The sequence below is a fragment of the Cervus elaphus genome, chromosome 30 (assembly GCF_910594005.1).
Source record: "Cervus elaphus chromosome 30, mCerEla1.1, whole genome shotgun sequence".
NCBI lineage: Eukaryota > Metazoa > Chordata > Mammalia > Artiodactyla > Cervidae > Cervus > Cervus elaphus.
The window spans coordinates 49,947,543-49,966,070 of record NC_057844.1 but is presented as its reverse complement, the minus strand read 5'-3'; the positions used below and the strand labels follow the sequence as shown (position 1 = coordinate 49,966,070).

At 37.5% G+C, this 18,528-nt stretch overlaps 1 protein-coding gene across 18 annotated transcripts in view; it reads right to left on the bottom strand.

The window, feature by feature from the left end:
- Positions 1-18,528, bottom strand: part of LMO7 (LIM domain 7) — a 212,411-nt gene that overhangs the window by 121,952 nt on the left and 71,931 nt on the right. For 17 of the 18 annotated variants that reach the window (XM_043892157.1, XM_043892166.1, XM_043892173.1 and 14 more), the window contains exons 2-3: positions 17,417-17,487; positions 4,207-4,276 (exon numbers count right to left, since the gene is read on the bottom strand). In XM_043892157.1, the coding sequence (XP_043748092.1) occupies positions 4,207-4,276; positions 17,417-17,487 (141 nt within the window). Of the gene's footprint in view, positions 1-4,206; positions 4,277-17,416; positions 17,488-18,528 lie in introns of those variants that run through there. The other variant, XM_043892167.1, reaches the window with a different exon arrangement.

Genomic DNA, 18,528 nt, shown 5'->3' with positions numbered 1-18,528 from the left:
TTCAACCTATAACACTATTCCATCAAAGACCTAATTCTAGGGACTTCCTTGATGGTCCAGGGGTTAAGAAACCACTTTGCAATGCAAGGGACGTGGGCTTGATACCTGGTCGGGAACAAAGTTCCCACATGCACGGAGCAACTAGGCCTGCATGCCACAACTACCAAGCCCGTGTGCCCTGGAGCCCATGCACCTCAACCAGAGAGTCCACGGACCATAACAAAAAAATCCCACACGATGCACCTGAGACCTGTTGCAGCCAGATACACTATTTTTGAGAAAGACCTAATTCTAGAGCCTATTACTTCTTACAATGGAAATCTTGTTCACTCACTCATTCAAAAGAATTATTGATCTCCTGTATGTACTAGTCACTATGTTGGCTATTTTGAACACAAAAATTACTAGTATGTAGAGTCTGGCTCAAATTTTATACCTTTCTTCTATAAGTGTCCAAAAACATACCATTTTTCAGGAATTATTAGAGGTCAAGCTTCCTTGTCCAGATACAACTGCTCATAGGTGTTCTGCAAGTGTCACTCGACTATAATTCTCTGCAGCATATTCATCATCTGGTGCTTCCTTGCTCATTTGTTAACTCATTTGCCCAATCCCAACTCCCACACAGAACATAAGCTCTTTGTGGGTAAAGTCTTTGTCTTTGTTTCTCCCATATATCCCTATGAAAGTGAAAGTTCCTCAGTCGTGTCCAACTCTTTGCAACCCCATGGACCATACAGTCCATGGAATTCTCCAGGCCAGAATACTGGAGTGGGTAGCCGTTCCATTCTCCAGGGGAGCTTCCCAACCCAGGAATTGAACCCAGGTCTCCCACTTTGCAGGCAGATTCTTTACCAGCTGAGCTACCAGGGAAGCCAATATATATCCCTATACACTAGAAAAATTCTTACCTAATAGGCACCCAAGTATTTACTAAAAGAATGAATGTGATACAAAAGAATATTCACAAACTAGACTATCTATATATCATCCCTTCCCATCCTCATAACAACCCTACTAGGTAGATGCAGGGACTCTTAATTCACACTTGAAATTGAGGCTTCAAGAAGCTGTGATAGAAAAAAGCATTCCAACACATAAGCATGAGAAAGAGTCAAATGATGCATGATAATGACTTCAAACCAAATGCGCTCAGCTCAGTTCTATGACTCTGGTCACTCTTTATGCTCCTAAATCCAATTAAAAATACTCAGTGTCCTGTAGTTGTGAAATAACCCTATTAAGTGTACCAGAAATACATTTTGCTTTAGTTCCTAGAGATAAAATCCAAACTAGATAGAATTTCTCATACTTGAAATAGAAATACTTGGCGAGATCTTCGGATTTAAATATAAAATACATTGGTGCTTTCATCTAATCATAGAATCAGAAGACGGAATAAAACTTCTAGTGGCCAACCATAATAAACCACCACCGCAATTCAAGTGTTCCAAATATTTGGGGTGTTTGGAATCAAAGGTTAATTTTATGTAAAATGCATGTAATTGATCCAAGAAATGACAATTTAAAAATCTAAGCATTAAACCATCTGAGAATAACTCAAGCCATCTGAAAAGAAAGAGTACTTTCAATACAATTCATACTTTAAATTTTCATAGAAGTTATTTCATGAAAGTTATTTCCATATAAAACATTTTATTAAACAATTTTTCTTTCTGGAAAGACTTGAGAAATCAAAGCTCTTTTTTTCCTTAAATAACATCTCTGACTTCCTATACTACTAGAAGTAATTCATGCATATATGTATATTGCAATATATGCATATTTATTAAAGTATTTTACCTAACCAAACTTCAGACCAATAAAAATACCCTTTCAGTTGCCTAGTCATGACAGAAGTAGAACAGCTACAACTTGGTAAGAAGGAAGGAATTAATATTTAGCCCAACTGCTCTGGGAACTTTATATATAGACAGCTGACACTTGAACAACCCAGGTTTGAACTACACAGGTCCACTCACACCTGGATTTTTTCAGTATATTAGAAAATTGTTTGGAGATTTGTGACAATTTGAAAAAACTCAGACAAACCATGTAGCCTACAAATACCAAAAGAAAAAGAGAAAAGCATATCAAGAGTGCATAAAATATACATAGACACTGTCCTTACATAGGCATAAGGTGAGTGGTAGTTAATATAAAATTATGTGTTAGTTTTCTTACTGTTTTATAACTTTGCTTTCAAGGAATTAATTACAGTACAATATGACTCTCTCATGATTGGAGAAACTGCATATCAGACTATCACAACAAGTGGATTTTTTAATGTAACAATGTTTCTAACACTATATATCATGCATATGACTGTAATACTGTATGTCAAATAAAAATTGTATAATGATTCACTCATTAGTGCTTAGGCTTGGCAACTGTAAAGCAATCGTAGTGCTATTTTTTGTTATCAATGCATGAATGTGACAGGGTTAAATCTCTCAGTCGTGTCCGACTCTTTTCAATCCCACAGACTGTAGCCCATCAGACTCCTCTGTCCATGGGGTTTTCCAGGGAAGAATACTGGAGTGGGTTGCTGTTCCCTTCTCCAGGGGATCTTCCCAACCCAGGGATCGATCCCAGGTCTCCTGCATTGCAGGCAGATTCTTTACCAACTGAGCCACCAGGGAAACCCAATGCATGACTACATCTAAATAAATATGAATTTCTTTTTCACATTACCTTCTGAATTTGATGTCTAGCATTAGTAATATGTATACTATCCATGGTGGTTTGTATCATGTGAGATAATATTGATGTATGTACTGGTGGACAGATGATCCATCTTGTAAATGGATGATGTAAACTTATGGTATCAATAAATACAGTACAGTACTGTAAATGTATTTTTCTCTTCCTTATGATTTTAACATTTTCTTTTCCAACTTACTTTATTGTAAGAATATAGTGTATAATACATATAACACACAAAATATTTGCTAATCAACTATTTGTGTTATCAGTAAGGCTTCTGGTCAATAGTAAGCTATTAGCAGTTAAGTTTTGGCAGAGTAAAGTTACATGCAGATTTTCAACTGCATGATATGTCAGCACTCCTAACCCTTGCATTGCTCAAGGGTCAACTGCATCCTATATTTCAAAAAAAATAGCAATTTTGTGATTTTTTTCAAAGAAAAGAACTGTAAAACTCTTTCTTTGTCTCCTAGACAGATATTTTCTCATAATATACACTCTGCCACCAACTTATTCCTGTCAAAATTCTGATGAGATCCTCAAGCCAACTACAAACCCAGACATTTTAGTACTGCTACCTTTAATCCATAATGCCTTTAACATCTGCAAACACATGGATGGCCAAACAGAAGGTGCCTGAATGTATTATAAAGAAACTTGACTACTCCAAAGATGACATATATATTATTTACTTCCAGTAAACAGCTGTCTTAAACTTCAGTGTTTTGTAAAATTAATTTTGTTTAATCAGACTCCTATCATTAGCCTTGATTCTTTGGGATTGCTAATTTTGAAAAATACCCCTCATCTGTCATCATGAATTATTTATCTCCAAAGATAGAGCCACCTTACTATTGACCTCTCAAGGGTCTTGATCCAGTAGAGAATCTATACAATGATAGAGTATTTTTCATACACAAAATTCTGAATTTAAAGCTAGAAGGAATCCAGAAAATCATGAATAGTTATCTTATGGAAAATATTACTGACACGAAGGGGAAGATGGTGACTCACCCAACACCACACAGGATGTTGGTAGGAAACCAAAAGAGCAGATAGGTCCAAATACCCTCCAAGACCTGTGCGCCAAGTGAGGGCCATGCCTAAGCACAAAGCACCTGAAATGTAACAATGCATCAGTTCTGGACAGTTTCCATAAACTGTGGTCACCTAGCAACCAATGTATGGAAGCTGAGATTTGCAAAGAACACGATCCTCAACAAATGCAATCTGTGGAACAAATGGGCCAAGAAAGAGGACATAGGAAGTCCAAGGGCACAAAACGTGAAACAAAGAAAAAACTAAATAAATAGAATAAAAGCTTCCCAGGAAGAACAGAAAGAGAAGGGAAACTAAAGCTATAAGGAGATCACGAAAAATACTTTTCTTGAGCAAAAAGACTCCAAACCTGATTTCAATGATAATTCCAGATAAGAGAATCTGTTTATACCCATTTTCTTACAGAGACAAATCTAGTTTTGAAGAAAATTTATTACTTACCAAGCCTGCTATAGGTGTGGACAGTCTATTGATCTTCTTAATGACCCCAGGTTTCAGTTTATTAATCAAACTGAAAGTAAATAAAGAAACAACATATGCAGTTAGAAGAAAGCCAACATTAGCTTCACATTCTTTTCAACATTTTCAAAAAACATACATATCACTCATCCATTTCCAATATTTTCTTTAGGCCCAAGAGCCCAAGAAAAAACAAACAACCAAGAAAATACACCAAGAAACAAAAACCAGCGCTGTCAACAATAGTGAATAGGTCTCTGAAAGCATATAAACACATTTCTACATTGAAGGACATGTCCTTAAAAACAGCTCCACATTTGTTAAAGAAAGGTAATATTTGATTCTGTTTCAACAGTTTATGAATCTCTTTCATTAATAGTTTAGCTCTCTTCAACCTAAGAATACCTTTTTCTATTAATCATTTGCACTGATTTTTTTCTCAAACTTATCCACCTTTTAAAAGGTAGCTTACCCTGGAGAAGGAAACGGCAACCCACTCCAGTATTCTTGCCTGGAAAATCCCATGGATGGAGGAACCTGACAGGCTATAGTCCATGGGGTCATAAAGAGTCAGACACGACTAAGCAACTTCACTTTGTGAATGTTGTGTAAGAAGAAACGAATTGTTCTGAAGAAATCTGAACTTTTTAAATAGGATCCCAAACCTAGGGTCTGTGGACCCCTCAGGTACATGCATATTTCTGCAGAGACTAAAAAGGGTAGAAACCGTCTAAAAAAAAATAATAATAAAAAAAAAAAATAAAAGGTAGCTTACACATGCATCCATTTTCCCCCAAACTACCCTCCCATCCAGGCCATCAGATAACACTGGGACAGATGGATATGTGTGTATATATGGCTGGGTCCCTTTGTCATTCACGTGAAACTGTCACAACATTGTCTGTTAATTGGCTCTACCTCAATACAAAACACAAACTTTAAAAAATGGGAAAAAAAGTTGCCTAAAGTAAACGGAAGCTATCAGTCAACAGCTAAATAAAGGATAAATTTCAACCCCAAAGGGGCATATTCAATAATATCTTAAAATATAATTTGCCTTCTTATATATTTTATTTAAAATACATTTGTTGTATAATTTTTACATAAGGAAAACTCACAGGAATTTCCCAAACAGAGCTCAATTTCCACTGCTGATTACAAAACCGATGAACAAATTCAGTTGTTATCTGTTTTCAAACCACTACCCAAACACTGTGAAGTGAGTGAAGTCGCTCAGTCGTGTCTGACCCTTTGCAACCCCGTGGACTGTAGCCCACCAGGCTCCTCCATCCCTGGGATTCTCCAGGCAAGAATACTGGAGTGGGTTGCCATTTCCTTCTCCAACTGAAACATTAAGAAGTGAGAATATATTATGTTGCTTTCATCACTGTAATTCTAACATGTGCTGGGCGATTGCCAGCTCTGTACAGTGTCTTCATAACTGAGCCTGATAATTACGGTTTATAGGTATTTAGTTGTTATATTTCACATATATTTTTCTTGAGTATATACTGTCTCTAATGAAAGAATATTCTAGAATATAAAAATATTAATATTTTTATTATTAAAAAATAAATAAAAAGTAGCTCAAAAACCATGTCTGGGGTTTTTTGTTTGTTTGTTTTGCCAGATTTAAAGGCTGCGATGGAATCCATTCAAACAACCAACCAACTAGTAGCCACTGGTAACTCATTCAAGGCTATGATTGCTTTTTTATCACCACGGAATGACTGGGTAAAAATTAAATGCATCAGAATGCCCCCAAATAGGATAACAGTTACCTCAGAATCTAACATTGAACAAGTTTCTGTTGTTGTTACAGAATCTGCAAAGATATCTGTAAGTCTCTAGATCCTGAAACATTTTTAGAACGCAGCTTTGACATCCGAAATTTAAGAGTACAATTTTAGGTTCTAAATCTAGATTTTTGTGACTTCTATTTTTTTGTTGCAGTGCTCTGATAATAGTGCTAAGCCATGTAGAAATTTAATAATATAATAGTGCTTTTCTATTATGGCTAGTCTGTTTAATCAATCATTAATCACTGCCAGGAAACTATAATTTGAAACAGTGATTTTTCTATTCAATAATGCTGCCACAAAAAAAAGAAAAAAATTCTTTATTCTGTAACAGAGCTCCAAAATGAAAGCAAATATAGGAGAAAGAATCAAACATTCTGAATTTACTGGTCTCCCCTTCACAATGGGCAACAGAAAAAAAAAAAAAATCTGACACTTGTGGAATGTCACTCCTTCAACATTCCAGAGATTTATATATACACTTGAGTGTGCTAAAAATAAAAAAAGACAAAAGTCTCAATTTAATGACCTTCAGAATGTTGTTCGACAGGATTCAAAATTACGAAACAGTGGATTATGAAGACTTAGTCTGGTGAACAAAAGCTGTTTTTCTGTTTTCATACTTTCTTCACACTAAGATCTTTAAACAACTTAACTTAGATGACAGAACCACCCTTCGACTATAAGCATTTCCTAGAACTGTTCCTTGTTGACTCCTAATTTCTTATTTGAGCACTGAAAGCCATGTAGGAAGGAAGGCTTTCTCCCTTCATGGTCACAATATTTTTCTTTAATCACTAGCTGAAAAGCTAGAAAAGAATTGAGCAAGTTTATAAGAAATGACAACTCCAATTTAATTCTTGTAGTTGTCCCCTACTAAGCAAGTATTTCTTGAATTCTATTCCTGGTGGCTTTTTGCAATGCATGGTACTAACACTGAAACATCACTTAACAGAAACGTAATTCTAGCAGTGTCAATCAAGAAAGTCACAGTAGTTGTTGATCGCTGGTTTGGCACTGACTTTCCTACAGGAACTTGATTCTTAAAATGTAATCTTTCTGAGATATAAAAAGTTAAGACACCAATATGAGCTGGGGCAACATATAAAATGTCAGGGAAGTCTGACATCAGTTGTCCCTATTAAAGGAAGAGAGTCATAACTTCCTCCTCCACCCATCTGAGTCACTGGTGACATTGGCCAGAATAGTCAATTTACCTGTTGACTTCGCTTACCATTTTTGTATTACTGTGTTAGTACTATCAAGAGAATTTTTTAAGACATTTCTAGAATGGATGATAACACAGCCTATTCTCAGTTAAGTCAATGAAAGAAGAAAGGAATAGAAGTAAAGGAAAATAGCACAGATAAATGCTGTCTCCCAATAATGAGTTAATGGACCCCTCCCTCATCAGAAAGTTTCAGAGCTATTACTCAGCAATAACATACACCCAGTGGATTGGCGTCTTCCATTCCCGAAGACGCATTCCATTCCATTCCATTCACCCGCATATGTGTACAAACATGGAGGTAACCACAAGGAAAAACAACACTCTGGATAACCTGCAAACAACCCTCTAAAATATGATGTCACTAGAGGAAAATGCGGTTTTACTTCATCAACTGTTAAAACGGTGTCAGTTCTAAGCACTGGAGTATGAAGATAATTCTCATACAGTTTCGGTAAAAAGTGAACATCCAATCTGATAATGAATTGTTTGCAATTATATTCATATACAACTAAAGGAAGACCTTCTAGGATATTCCTTCTGGGGCGAAAAAATAGGTTTCATGAAGTTTAAACTTCCGTGAAATTTAAGTCTATCTAAATGAATAGGGAGGGCACAGTCTTACAATCAAATAAAACACAAACGCCACACGAGAGGCTCCTACTCTCTTTCACAGACAGAACTTCTTTGCATAACAGTGTTAGTCGCTCAGTCGTGTCTGACTCTTTGTGACCCCATGGACTGTAGCCCACCAGGCTCCTTTGCCCATGGAATTCTCCAGGCAAGAATACTGGAGTGGGTAGCCATTCCCTTTTCCAGGGGATCTTCCCGACCCAGCGATAGAACCTGGGTCTCCTGCATTGCAAGCAGACTGAGCCACCAGGGAAGCCCCTTTGTGTGATAAGCATTCTTTAATTATACATGTGGAATTCCTAAAGGCAACACTGACTTCAGGTCACTGGCTCTACTCAGGAACCAAGTAACATGCTAACCTTCAAGCTACCTCTGTGCACGAAGAACAACAGGCAGTCAAGGGATCACTTTAGCCTCTTATCCCACCCCTCTAATCCTATGTAGAATCATACCACAACTCCCCAAGCTTTCCCTCAAGCCATGGCATAAATATGGCCACGTGCTTTGCTAGCATACCAGAGATTTGCTCTTTTGGGAAGATGAAAACCAGAACACCTAGAGGTAAAACCAGGAAACACCTATTCACTTTCTATCTCCCAAGACAGAACACACTCACAAAAAGGCATGACTCTGCTCTTTCCTCTAGTTTTACCTACCACCTTTCCTCCTCCTCTCCAAAATGCACTGCCCCCTCCCTCCAAGGGAGCTGACTTACAGATGTGAGGAAGATGCCTCTGTTCAGAAACCTCACCACCAGTGAACGTGACCTGACTTTAAATATAAGTCATAGGTGACACTCCCAAGAAAACTGCATATAGAGCTCAGCGTGGCGTCTGGCTCAGTTATTAAAGGCTTTCATGAGAACTAGAACGTGATGCCCTGTCTCCTCATCTCTAGGAACTGGTTCCAAATGCCAAATCTCATTTCCCTTTTATTGGAAAGCTTGGGCAGAGGTAGAAAATCGAGAGGCATCTTTTGACTTCCTATTTCCAAAGATTTTTTCCAAATGTATTAGAAAGACTGACAAAGAGCCTATCAATGCAATGAGAATGAACTTCTTAACCTTCAAGTATTTGGTTAGTCGTTCACACGTACATGTTTCTAATCTTTCTGTTGGCTACATTTTCTAAATATACATCCCCATATGAGTCAAACTTTTCCTATCAGTGTGCAAAATATTTGTTTAAAAGATACAATAAAGATATTACATATTTCTTGACAAATTAAGGAGCAATGCCTTGTTTTATGTGTTACATATCACTTAATCATTTGCCAAGGTTTCTTCTAGATGCAGACTGTGCTCAACAAACAGGTGTCAACCAAAGACAGAGCAACGAAACAGTGAAGGTGTTCAGAGGACAGAAAGATGTCCTTTCATTCCCAACACATCTCCTGACTTATCGAGGGACCTGGCATCATCAAATATTTTATAAATCCACAGTCTAACTTCCAACACAGAAATTTTTCTGTGAATGATTTAAAACTTCTATCTTCTTTATACAAACGAACTTAGAAAAACTTTTTTAGTTTCACTTAAATGCTAAAAATGATTTTGTGCTTCTTCCAAAGAGGACACCTCCCCTTTACTATTTTCTTCTGTTGCCAGATGAGTTAAAATCTACTCTTCTCTCCCAATTGTCAAATGCCGATCAAGAGAGTAAGCAATCAGTTATATTCACTTAGAGTGGCTACCTTGAGTAAATTTCTTACCAAGATTTTTAATTAATTATCTCCAGCTAGATTCAAAAGTGGTAATGTTTTAAAAATAAAAACCGCCTTAAGGAGGAGTCACACATTCAGGGCAGAGTAATAAGTATATGCAATTTAACATTTTAAGTTAAAATGCATTCAATACAAAATTCTATGATCACTTTAGTATTTTCAAAGACTGGTAGTAAAGTTAATATTACTTTAATGTCTAGAATTCCTGTGGTAGTAATTTTGAAAACTGCTGAGTCAGGATAGAGTACAAATAAATCGTTAACAATACATGCTAAGATGGCAAAGTACATGGAGCATGAAGAAGTGAGTACCAACGCAACTGACAAGCATCATTTCAGGGTGACAGGACTTTCTTCTCGGCCTCACTGTGATGCCTGAAGCATCCTTAAGTGAGTCTGGCAAAGCATGAGCATTCCAAGAGAGAATCGTTCCTTACATTCTATTTCGAGATGAAACCATCAATGTCAAGCTCTTGGTATTGTCTGTGTGTGTGCGCTTAGGCGCTCAGCTGTGTCTGACTCTTTGTGACCCCATGGACTGCAGCCCGCCAGGCTCCTCTGTCCATGGGGATTCTCCAGGCAAGAAGACCAGGGATCAAACCCAGGTCTCCCGCATTGCAGGTGGATTCTTTACCGTCTGAGTCACCAGGGAAGCCACCAGGAATGGTCTAGAAAGGAATTTGGTAATATGAACCAATTCACTTTGGCATCAGCAGACGGCACTCCTGTGCCTACCCCAGGCATGAAGAACAGCCACACTGTTCCCCTATGCCTGTCAGCTGCTCATTGCATCATCTCCCCAAGTGCAATGGCTTTTATAGGCACTGCTTGTCAGGGATGTAAAAAGTTGTACCGACGTTTTATGTACCACGTTTTAGATACTGAAGCTCTTTTTAATATTTTCCACTATGAAGAGTCTTTATGCATAGCTTCTTCCCCATGCCCACCAACAGTACACAAGGGTTTCTCAAATCATATAGTTTACCATTACATTTACAACATACAAAATGAAAGTCTCACACATTTCTCTAAACAATAAACCATGTTCTAAACTTTTTCACTACTGCTTTTCCCATAGTTCTTATCTGACTTTCTGACTGATGATTGTCAATATGTAAAAATTTCAGAGATCAAGTCTCTCATATGCTTTTTAATTGATGTAATATCATTACATACTTTCCCTTTTTGCAATATTCAATTCCCTTTCCTAACACTTCTCATTTGCACTGACCAGAATTCCTGTACTTTCAACATTTACTGGCCAACACATGGTTTCCCATTTACCTGCCTGAGAGCCTTCAACGTATCAAAAAACTACTTCAAAAATAACCTCTCTCTGATCAAATCTAATATAAACTGTTTATATCACATACATTTAGCACATACATTACTCCCATTTATTTTCAGTAGAACAGCAGTCTCATTTTTTCCCTCAGAGGCCCTACGTTGACATCTTATGTGCCCTCCTCTTAGTAATTTATATTTAGGGTGAGAAAGCCCTGTAGATGGTACATGCAAGTTCATGAAATAGGACCAAAGCTTTCAACCTTCAAGTTTGAGGCCACAATGTTTTAAAAACTCCTGAAAAATTTGCAGTCCATCTGTATAATACAACTACCATTTATTGTTCAGTCACTCGGTTAAGCCTGACTGTTTGAGACCCCATGAACTGCAGCATGCCAGGCTTCCCTGTCCTTTACCAACTCCTAGAGCTTGCTCAAACTCATGTCCACTGAGTAGGTGATGCCATTCAACCTTCTCATCCTCTGTCGCTCCCTTCTCATCCTGCCTTCAATCTTTCCCAGCATCAGAGTCTTTTCCAATGAATTGGTTCTTCGCATCAGGTGGCCAAAGTATTGGAGTTTCAGCTTCAGCATCAGTCCTTCCAATGAATATCCAGGATTGATTTCCTTTAGGATTGACTGGTTGGATCTCCTTAAAGTCCAAGGGACTCTCAAGAGTCTTCTCCAACACCACAGTTCAAAAGCATCAATTCTTCAGCACTCAGCTTTCTTTATAGTCCAACTCTCATATCCATACATGACTACTGGAAAAATCATAGCTTTGACTAGACAGACTTTTGTCAGCAAAGTAATGTCTCTGCTTTTTAATATGCTGTCTAGGTTGGTCATAGCTTCTTTTCCAAGGAGCAAGCGTCTTAATTTTATGGCTGCAGTCACCATCTGCAGTGATTTTGGAGCTCAAGAAAATAAAAGTCTGTCACTGTCTCCATTGTTTCCCCATCTATTTGCCATGAAGTGATGGGACCAGATGCCCTGATCTTAGCTTTTTGAATGCTGAGTTTTAAGCCAGCTTTTTTACTCTCCTCTTTCACTTTCATCAAGAGGCTCTTTAGTTCCTCTTCGCTTTCTGCCATAAAGGTGGTGTCATCTGCATACCTAAGGTTATTGACATCTCTCCCGGCAATCTTGATTCCAGCTTGTGCTTCATCTAGCCCGGCATTTCACATGATGTACTCTGCATAGACATTAAATAAGCAGGGTGACAATATACACCTTTGACGTACCCCTTTCCCTATTTGGAACCAGTCTGTTGTTCCATGTCCAGTTCTAACTATTGCTTCTTGACCTGCATACAGGTTTCGCAGGAGGCAGGTAAGGTGGTCTGATATTCCCATCTCTTTCAGACTTTTCCACAGAAAAACTGACTACCATTACAGAAGTCAATTTTTTAATTGACATTTACCAAGTTTACCTTCAACTTCAATTAGTAAAAACTAATTCTTTTTTTAAAAAATTATGTTTTGCCATATGTGGAAATAAGCTATAGAAAAAAATAACTGTGAAGCTTAAAAAGAAAGCATATAGATGGCAACCGTAAAACACTACCATGAAGAGAAGGCAGTTTAAAATTATTTAATTATCTTTATGAACTTGAGGGATTCCCAATACTTGCATCTCTGTTTGCCTATACGTGGATGCTAAGTTGCTTCAGTCATGTTCAACTCTTGGTGACCCCATGGACCATAGCCTGCCAGGCTCCTCTGTCCATGGGATTCTCCAGGCAAGAATACTGGAGTAGGTTGCCATGGCCTTCTCCACGGGATCTTCCCAACTCAGGGATAGAACCCACATTTCTTTACATCTCCTGCATGTGCAGGCAGCTTCTTTATCACTAGTGCCACTGGGAAACTCTTGTTTGTCTACTATTGGGTTATCAAATGGTATAGAAACTTCAAAGCTTGTATTACTTCAAGTGAAGAAAAATAGTTCTTATTACCTAAATTTTAAATGGCTATAATATGGATCAGGGTCAATAGGTTGGTGAGCCAGAGAGTTGTATGAATGCAACTGTCCTCAGGAAATTCAAAACAGAAAGAGGTCTAAGAAAAAAAGCCTTCACTCTTATGGATGGGCATTATATGGAGCCCCGCATAGAAGTCCCAAGAACCCTCTGATGTCACTTTCACTCAACATGTGCATGTCTCCAACTCTAACAAAGGAAAGAGCTCTCTCACATGAATGAGAAGTGGCCAGGTTCTCTATCTTGTCTGATGTTTTAAAACAATCACCTGAGTAGCCCATAGTAAATTCACAGGAGTATTTTTTAATCATTTTTTTCTTCTTTTGAAAACATCTTCAACAAAATCCTAGATCGTTTCAGGAAGACAGGATAGTATTCACACAGCAGATATAAACAGAAATAGGACTTCTCAAACTAATAGGTGAATTTGCTCCACTCTTTCTAAGCTGCAAGTCAGGGAAAGGAAGGCCTGGCGACAGTAAGAGAAGAGTTTGCTCAATAATGTGAGCCCTGAGTTCAAAACGGCATCAATGTCTGAGTGGCTAACTTGGAATGGAGTCAAGACTTGGCATAACTCCAGAGATGGGAAGTACAGACTGACTAAACAGACACACACCCAGTAAGATTACCTCCAAATATATCTTCTTACTTCATAAGGATCATAAAGAATGTTTTCATTTAAATATTTCCAAGATTGCTATCACAAGATGAGTACCTATGACATTACTCACATCACTAGCTGGATATGCCCCAACTAAATATATTTAGAGAAGAGAAATAATACTGCAGAACCATGGAGCAAGACCGGATTGTGAGTATTTTTAAGTACATAGTAAGGCAGTCTTCATGAACTCTAATAAACACTGGAGACAGGAGACAGATGAATGGAAACTATGAATAAAATTCATAGAAAATTATAACAAGGAGCTGACATCACCTTTTAGACCCCTGTCAATCCTTTTACTAATTAGAAAATCCCTCAAATTAGATTTTGTTCCCATATCACTGTTTAATAAAGCCAAGAGAGATTACATGCCAAAGGTAGACAGTAAAATGATTACTACAACAGATTTTAACCAGGGAAGTACTCTTTAGCCCTCCACTGATTGGATCCCACAGTCTATCAAATTAAATGATACTAAAATGATTTACAGAAGACAAAAACTTCAACAGCCAATCAGATTAAAAGGCAATGAGTGCACATAACTACCTTCATTACTCAGATGTGTATCTTGTCTGAAACCTCGGTGCAGCGTTTATACCCAATTTAAACTATCTGAAATGTCAGTACACTGCCAGTTGGGAAAAAACTATAATGAGCTCATTTCCTCCAACTCTTTGATATTCCAGAATGCCAATTCAGACTACTACTAAAGCATAAAAGGCTGCTGACATTGCTAGATAAAATAGTAAGAAAACTCTAATGGTGATAATGAACTAGGATGTCTTAGAGATTTTTAAAGAGGCCATATGCAGACCCCATATTTCATAAGAATTGGTCATTTTTCTGACAATGAACTAAACAGAAGTCAGCCTTTTCCTATGGAATATTTTAAAAATCTGAATTCCTTTTTTAAATCATATTTCAGCTAAAATTTGATATCTCAGATGGGTAAAATATTAGCAGAGACAGACAGCCTAATACATTTTGTTCCTGTTGTTTAGTCTGCCAGTCGTGTCCGACTCTTTTGCAACCCCATTGACTGTAGCCCACCAGGCTCCTCTGTCCATGGGATTCTCCAGGCAAGAATACTGGAGTAACTTGCCATTTCCATCTGCAGGCAATCCTCTTGACCCAGGAATTGAACCCACATCTCCTACACTGGAAAGGGGATTCTTTACCACTGAGCCACCTGGGAACCCCTGCTATATTTACCACTAATTTAAAAGTCAAGGTTTATAATACCAGGCTTCTGAGCAGCAGGTTTTACTTTCCTCTTAGAAACTACAACTATTCAGGATGATGTGATCAAACAACAATGCTTAATCATTTTGCAGATCAACCAGCTAGGCTTTTCTTCAGTTATAAATTTACACAGAATATAGTTACCTGGATTTTTTTTCAACACTGGATCTATTAGATTAAAATGCATTCATTAACCAGAGTTATAACCAATGAAATTCACCAGTAAGAGTTTTTTTTTTTTAATACAAACATCATGTAGTACTTTGGGATCTCATCTTAAACTAAAATTGCTGATTACCACAGTTAAATATTTACTTACACTACTTTTGGGAATATTCATTTAAAGAATACTGGGTACTAAATAGATTGACGACTTATTTGGTAATGTACAAAACCCCAAATTGATGTTACTTCAGTTAGGAAACAAAGAATGAGCTTCTGGAGGCTGTGAATTTAAATGACATTTTTAAAAACCAATGTATCTGTCTCTAAACATGCATCCAAATGTATGTTGTGGCCATGAAGGTAGAACTATGTATTTAATCTAATAATGCTGCTTGTCATCAAAACAGTTGTTTTTTTTTAAAATCAACTCTGAATATCCTCACTGATGACAATCTACTCAAATTGGATATAGTTTTTGGAAATCACCTCAAGTAAATCAGAGCCCAGGCTGGTACATAAATTGCATTTTAAATAAAACACTTAAGTGTCACTACAAGTATGTTTAATGACCTAGTTCTGGAAAGTGATGCCCCCAAAAGGGAGATCCCTTAAAGTGTTGGGTAATAACTCATCACTGGAACTATAAAACCACAAAAGTGAGCTCTTTGAAAAGATCACCTATTTGGGTTGTTAGACGTGCACTCCTAAGTCTAAAAACAACTTTGTGCTCCACAAGTCTGCCTCCTACATAAACCCAACTACCCCAATCCTGACTTACAGGGCTTGCAATTGACATCAAAGTTATTTTTGCAGCAAGCTTCTAAATAGTGTATACTCATAGCTAAAGTTCCAGATCACATGTGTCTAACAATCATTTTTTTCCCTCCATCTTCTGAACACATTAAAATATATATAATTTGCAAACCAAGATAAAGTAATTTTCTTTGAATGATCAACTGAGCTGACCACATAGCCTAACCAAGATTAAACACTATTTGGCTACAACAACTCTGAATGTGACATCAGAAAAGGACAAGAAACCTCCCTTAAACTTTCCTTGTGGCCCTTGTTCATATAACTGTCCTACTCTCTATTGTGCAGAATTACATGAAATGGACATTTTCTGTAGGTCATTGATGGTTGAATATCTACACTTAATAAGGTTCAACTTAACAACACTGCTCTAAGACAAAGAAGTTTGAACACCTACCAACAGAGCGGGTGAGAGACTTTTATCTTCATGGCCATCTACCTAGTAACAACTTCTATGTACATAAAGTTTGATAGTTTATAGAAACCTTGATTTATGTATTGGGTTGGCCTAAAAGTTTGTTTGGGTTTTTCTGTAAGATGTTATGGAAAACCCAAACAAACTTTTTGGCCAACCCAATATTATGGGAACTTTGTAAATTAGGCAGACCAGATGCTCTGATCTCTACTTTATAGATGAGAAAATAAAGCTCAGGTATTTTCACTTGCTCAAATGTCTGAAAATATGAAGCAAGGAACCAAACCTAGGCCACATAACTCCTGATCCTTGCTTTAAACAACCTTCCTGTAAAAGGATAAATGAAATCATCTAAGTCTGAGCACATACACTCCCAGTGCATGCTTGTGGACAGATTCCATAAATACTTATGTCATAAGTGTCTGGACTGGAATACTTAAGTGCTTTCAAAAATGTGAGTACATACTTAAGTACATTCTTATACTTTATTTGCTCACATCTGCAATCTGCACCCTCACCCAGGAGTCCATCCTTCCATTCCACAGCCTGCTTGCCCCTCACTCTCAAAGGTCACCACCTGGCAAAGTGTACTCTGCCTCCACGGGGGAACAAAATATTACATTAAACATACACTTTAGGCTCCATACTATCATCAATCATGGCACAAGCCTCTTAGGATAACCAAAGCTTCAGATGTGATTATTAATTACATCATATTAATTGAATGAATGGCTGGCCTATAACTCAAACTGACTGTGGTAATGTAATGACTCCACTTAAAAGTTCAAAGAAGAAATATGCTACTAAATTTGTTCTATAATCATCACTATGTACTGATGAAGGAAACAAGTTACATATTAACTTCTAAACCAGGCAACTCCATATAGTAGAATACTCACAGCAAGTGAGAGCTGGTGCTATGTGATAAGGCTTTCTCCTCAACCACCCACCACTACTGGCCCCTTAAGCAATAATAATCTTTCTTGTTTACTAATTTAAAATAATATATATTTCACTAATGCTATCTTTAGATACAAAGACTGATAACCCCTTCCTACTGTCTGGTACTGTGGGGATGTCAATTTGCAGGGATCAAATCTCACTTGTTACCAGGAAAACATGTCCATGACTATAGTGGCCATGGAGTGGGGGATAAGACATCTCATAACATGCATGTATGCACACACACACAGACACACACACACACCTTTGCTTTTGAATTATTTTTTAAATGCTTTAAATACTTACTCACACAACAGAACACCATTCTCTAGAGAGGCTCGAAAATCCTTTGTTTCAAAATTCTTCTCTGTTACTGCCTGAAAGACAAATTTGGGGATTAATTTTCTCTTAATCGGGAATAATACACAAGTCAAATTCAGTATCAGATTAATTAATAGGCATCCAAAGTCATACTTAAAGAATGTGCAGATATCACCAAAAGTTGTTCCACATAGGAAATTGTACATGCATTTCTATGTTACAAAGACAGCGGTTAACCACTTTAGTATGAACAAATATAAACAGAAAAAAACACAGCAAGTGGTGTCTATAATACAACCATTTTATGCAGGATAAACAAAACTTAGAAGCTCTATTTCTAGCATATTTTCTATTTTTAAAAAGCCTAAAAGCAATCTACCCTACTAAGGGTAAATAAAAGCAAATTAAGGTATAACCTTGAAATATCAACTATATACACACATCATTAATTTCAATTCCACTCTGAAATCCCTCAAGTTTCATTACAAAGCTGTACAGCAAAGGGCATGACTATCCTTAAACATCCTCATGAAATGTCCCTGATTTGTGTAAAGAGCTATTTACTGCAATATCCTAAGAAGAAAATCATTAAATCCTGACAATGACAGACAAAAGAGAGAGGGAATATGGTATTACTTTAAACAGGCAAGTCCACACTTAGGGCTCTTATATATGAGCAGGCCATGCCTATGGTTACCAACAATGTTCTTAGTGAAACTGCTAAGAAAACGTCTACCAATTCTATCTTCCTGTCGTTTGAGGGTGAGTGGTTGGGAGGAAAGGGGATCCCATAGAGAGAATGTTCAGTTGCTAAGTCATGTCTGACTCTTGAGACTCCATGAATGAAGCATGCCAGGCTTCTCTGTCCTTCACTATCTCCTGGAGTTTGCTCAGATTCATGTTCACAGAGTCAGTGCTATCTAACTATCTCATTCTCTGCTGCCCCCTTTTCCTCTTGCCTTCAATCTTTCCCAACATCAGGGTCTTTTCCCTGGTCAGCTCTTGGCATCAGGTGATCAAAGTATTGGAGCTTCAGCATCAGTCTATGCGTGCTAAGTCACTTCAGTGGTGTTCAACTCTTTGCAACCCTGAGGACT